General features: G+C 39.7%; 1 protein-coding gene across 1 annotated transcript; it reads right to left on the bottom strand.

Annotated features, from left to right (window-relative positions):
• Nucleotides 1-1,665: 1,665 nt before the first annotated feature.
• Nucleotides 1,666-2,712, bottom strand: LOC147318512 (chemerin-like receptor 1). Its single transcript, XM_086309856.1, has one exon. It carries the CDS (start codon nt 2,710-2,712, stop codon nt 1,666-1,668), a length of 1,047 nt encoding a protein of 348 aa, XP_086165982.1.
• Nucleotides 2,713-4,677: the final 1,965 nt, after the last annotated feature.

The raw sequence follows: 4,677 nt of genomic DNA, 5'->3' as shown, positions 1-4,677 counted from the left end.
TGGAACAAGCAAAGCTTAATACTAAACAATATATATATTAGCTGTATAATACCAGTAGGCCAGCTCTAATAGTAATTTGGTATGGCTTCGCGGGCCAAATGTAATTAGGCTGCGGGCCAAATTTGGCCCGTGGGCCAGAGTTTGACACCTATGCTCTAAAATATGCTAAAGTTAATAAGTACTTCAAGTTACTGACATATACTATGTTTTTTCTTTCCTTTAAAAATTTGAATTGATGCTTTGTTATTATAGTGCAAGTACTGGTAATCAATCAAGTTTTTAGATAATTTAAGTTACAAATTAAATTAAGAATAAAGGGGTCTGGGTTTTATGGTGCTTCACATCCTTCTTAGAGATGAGCACAGCGACCCCTTGGACTAACCCATCCTCTTTTATCAGGTTCTGCTGCATGAAAGTGGTTTCCGTGGGTCATTTTATTGAATACATGCTGATCTCAAGAAGTGCAGAAAAGACGATGACTCCAAGACCACCTATGGCTTGGATGGCTCAGAATGATGTAATTTCCTTAATGGTACCTAAGTATCTTGGTATGTCAGCTTGGCAGCTTTCAACCCAGTGTCAGGTGATCTCAGTATCTGGCCCTTATAGTGTCTTGCTCCAATACTTTGGATGTGTATATATTTGTAAGTACTTCTTGTGGTAATGGGCACATTGCTGAGTGTACATGGGAGCCATATGCTGGTGGTGATGTCTCTTTCAAACATAACTGCCATGCCACAAGAACCTTGGCTACAATGTAAAAACATTAACTCTGAGATGAGGGAAACACATGCTCTTTTTGTTGCCAAAAGACACCTAAAGAAAGAGGACTAAACTCTAAGCCAGCACCATGGTAACTAGGACACTAAATGTTTATCTTTAGACAAAAAATTCCTTGAATTCCTCAGACTGTATTAGTCTCATTGTACCCAACAGCACAGCCATAGTGTTAATCTTGGAACCCAGAAACTTTGGTTCAACCTCCCTGTCCTATATAATAGTAAATATTTTATAATAAATGTAAATATAAGAAGAGATTCATGTGAGGAGAGGAACTGAAGACATGGCATTTGATTTAACTTGTATATAAGAATATGCCTATATAAAACTAAAGACTAAATAATTATACAAAGCTGCAGTTTTGTTAAACGTAACATCATATCATTTATCTTATACAGTACATTAATAGGAGATAAGCTGTTATGCTAAATAATTACCATAAAATCGAATTATTCACATGGTGTTGTTGTAAATGTACATACAGACCAAATACGTTATACTCACTGATAGTGTTTAAAGTGTCACTTTCCACTTAACCAAATCATACTTGTTAAAGGTTAAAAGAACCAGTAAAATGAACAGGAAACAGAAACATATGTAATACTTATTTTGAAATTACTGACTCGCTCTTTTTTTCCAGGCCTTTTACAATCACTTTCAGCTCTGTAATGGTACAAACTTAATGCAAACTTAATGTATGACTTAAGAAACAAATGACATTAGCCATTTCCATTAAATTAACATTGTAAGATCAGTGAAATGGGCATAAATATTTATTAAACCTTTTCACATATTTCAAACAACACAGGTCTAGAAAGATTTTCTCTGAAGTAATATTGTTTCCTTATGGTTCTTTGTGTCATTAACAGCCTTACACATCAGTTTTCAAAGCTGAGTTGTATTTGTGCTAACTGACTTAGTATAACTCTGAGAGCGTTTCTCCTCTTCCTGGAAGGCAGTCTCCATTGCAGCTAGAATGGATTTGCAGACTTCTTTCTTAAAATCTTTGCCCACAAACACATACAGCAGTGGATTTAGGCAGCTGTTGAGAAAGGCCAAATTGGTGGCCAAAGGGATCCCAATGACACCACTTGAAGTGTCCATTTCTTTCGCCAGCACAATTAGATCCATAATATAAATGGGAGACCAGCACAGAAAAAATGTGATGATAATGGCAACAATGATCTTAAAGGGGCGACCTGATTTCCTTGCCAGTGTGTGGTTTCTTCTGAGATGATGGATTATTACAGCATTACAGGAGACAATGATAGAGAATGGGACTGCAAAAAGCACAAGGAAGCGGGCGATGATAATCGGTGGATAACGAAATTGTCGCAGTATGTTGGGAGATTCTGCATTATAGTCATCAGAAATAGCGTAGCTGTTTAAGCAGAGAGTTTTGTTTTCATTCTCACACGCTTGCTCTGTGTCCATGATGATGGAATATGGAAAGCCGATCATCAAAGCCACTCCCCAAACACCCAGAGTCACAAACAAGGCCTTACGTACATTTCGGTTGTTCTGAGCCCAGACAGGCCACACCACAGTCACACATCTGTCTGCACTAATCACCACCAGAATGTAGACACTGGCAAACATGTTCAGAATAAGTACCATGGTGTTGAGCTTGCACATGAAGTTGCCAAAAGGCCAGTGGAAGTCTAAAGCAAGGTTTATTACATTGAGGGGTAGAAATGCTACAAAGATGAAGTCGGCCACAGCAAGGTTGAGGTACCAAACTGTGTTTACTGTTTTCTTCATCTTTAGCCCAGTCACCCAGATAACCAGTCCATTCCCGAGCACACCAAGGAGAAATATCAGGAAGTGAAAAATGATAGACACAGTGATGAGAGACTTTCGAATCTCAGGAGTAGTTGTACTGATGTGAATGCAAGAGTTGCTGGTTGAGTTACTGTTGGTCACCTCCATCATTTTCTTGAGACCTGCGGTATTAACATAAAGAAAGAACAGTATTAATGTATGTTAAAGTCAGTTTTAGTTTTTATACTCAATCTAATTACTCTTACATCACAACTTTATGTCAAATGCAAATTACAAAGAAAAGGAATCCTGTTGATATGAGCACTTAAAACATATTTTGCTAAAACAACACAAATAATGTTGAGTGTTTAGATTGAGGTACTAAAGTGGATGTAGATTACAATACTGATTAGCCCAAAAGAACCTCAAGAAGAGCAGCGATGATTTCAATTCATGAGTTGATGTAAACAATTAAAATCAGTTAAGTTATCTAATGTACTCTCTCATCTTTTGTCTCTCTCTGCAGCACAGTATCACTTCCTAATACAACACCTAGTGGTGCTATTCTGTAGTTTATCTGTGTAAACCATTCGATGAAAACCTTTTAGATAATGCCTTATTTTATGCTGTCAACTTCATGTGCTTTATTCATTCATGTATTGAAAATGACAGCTTCAGCCTGGCATTTAATCTATTATTAGACCCAATTGGTTTCTCTCAAAATGTAAAAGAACTCACCCACCGCTTTAACATCACTCTGGATCCTTTTCTGACATATGACATAGAAACTTAACATTTAACTGTAACTGTAACTTCTTTAAACCCTCCTTTTGTCAGATCGTTTCCTAGTAACATTTAAATTTACGATAATGGATTACAGTTCATAAGGGAATACATTTCATCAAATAGATGTCTTTCTAAGGGTCAGGTGCAGAGTGTGCTCGACAGTGGCCAGAGGTGTACACCCTGGTGGACTGAACCCCAGCTACCAAGACTAACAATTGGGACATGGAGTGTCAACTCTCTGGTGGGGAAGGAGCCTTAATCCCACTGAGTTGGTGTGCGAAGTTGAGAGGTACCGGCTCTATAGTCAGGCCCACTTCAATGCACGGCTTGGGCTCTGGAACCAGTCTCCTAGAGAGGGGCTGGACTCTGTCTCAGTCTGGAGTTGCCCTTAACGAGAGGCGACAGACTGGGGTGGTTATCCTAGTATCTGCTCGGCTTGCTGCCATACATTGGGGTTTTTCCAAGTGGAAGAGAGGGTTTGTACACTGCACCTTCAGGTCTGGGAATGGATCCTGATTGTTGTCTGCGCTTATAGCCCAAATGACCCGGCCTTCTTGGAGTCCCATGACGGGGTGCGATTGGGAGGAACGGCTTGCAAGAATTTAACTTGTGTGGTGTTCTGTTACTGGACTTCTGTGCAAACCACAGGTTACCCATAACAAACACCATGTTCGAACATAAAGGTGTCCATAAGTGAACATGGCACCAGGACACTCTAGGCCACAGGTCGATGATTGACTTTGTAATCGTGTCATCAGATTTGCAGCCGTATGTTCTGGACACTCAGGTGTGGAGGTGCTGAGCTGTCAACTGATAACCACCTGGTGGTGAGTTAAATCAAGTGGCTGGGGAGGATGCTGGAAAGACCTAGCATCCCTGAAAATAGAGTGAGAATGCATTGGGAATGATGACAGAGACCCCGGTCTGCGAGCTTTCAACTCCCACTTCTGGCAGAGCTGTAAGAGCATTACGGAGGAGACTGGGGACATTGAGTCTGAATGGACAATTTTCAGATACACCTCTTCAAACACAAACAAAAGTAAATCATAACACATATGATGATGAACTTATGACAAGCTGAACTGAATCAGGGGAGGGACAGATGCTCCACAAACATCACTTGTGGACTTGTTTGGTGCTGCAGGCAGGCAGGCACTATCCAGGTACAGAGAGAGAAAGTGTGAAGCTGTTGGTGATGCGTAGCATTGTTGCTGAATTTTTGAACTCACATACACTTAGGTTATGTTTATTTGTTAAAGTGAGGGAAATTCCCCGCATCCTTTAAAATACATTGTTCAAATTGTAGAGCATTTCAAGGGGATTATATAGACTGGGTATCTTTAATATAGA

This window comes from Aulonocara sp. 'chitande type north' Nkhata Bay, linkage group LG11 (genome assembly GCF_057382095.1).
Source record: "Aulonocara sp. 'chitande type north' Nkhata Bay isolate Kocher_YH1m ecotype deep benthic linkage group LG11, A_spYH_male_GT1.1, whole genome shotgun sequence".
NCBI lineage: Eukaryota > Metazoa > Chordata > Actinopteri > Cichliformes > Cichlidae > Aulonocara > Aulonocara sp. 'chitande type north' Nkhata Bay.
This window is presented reverse-complemented; position numbering and strand designations above follow the sequence as displayed.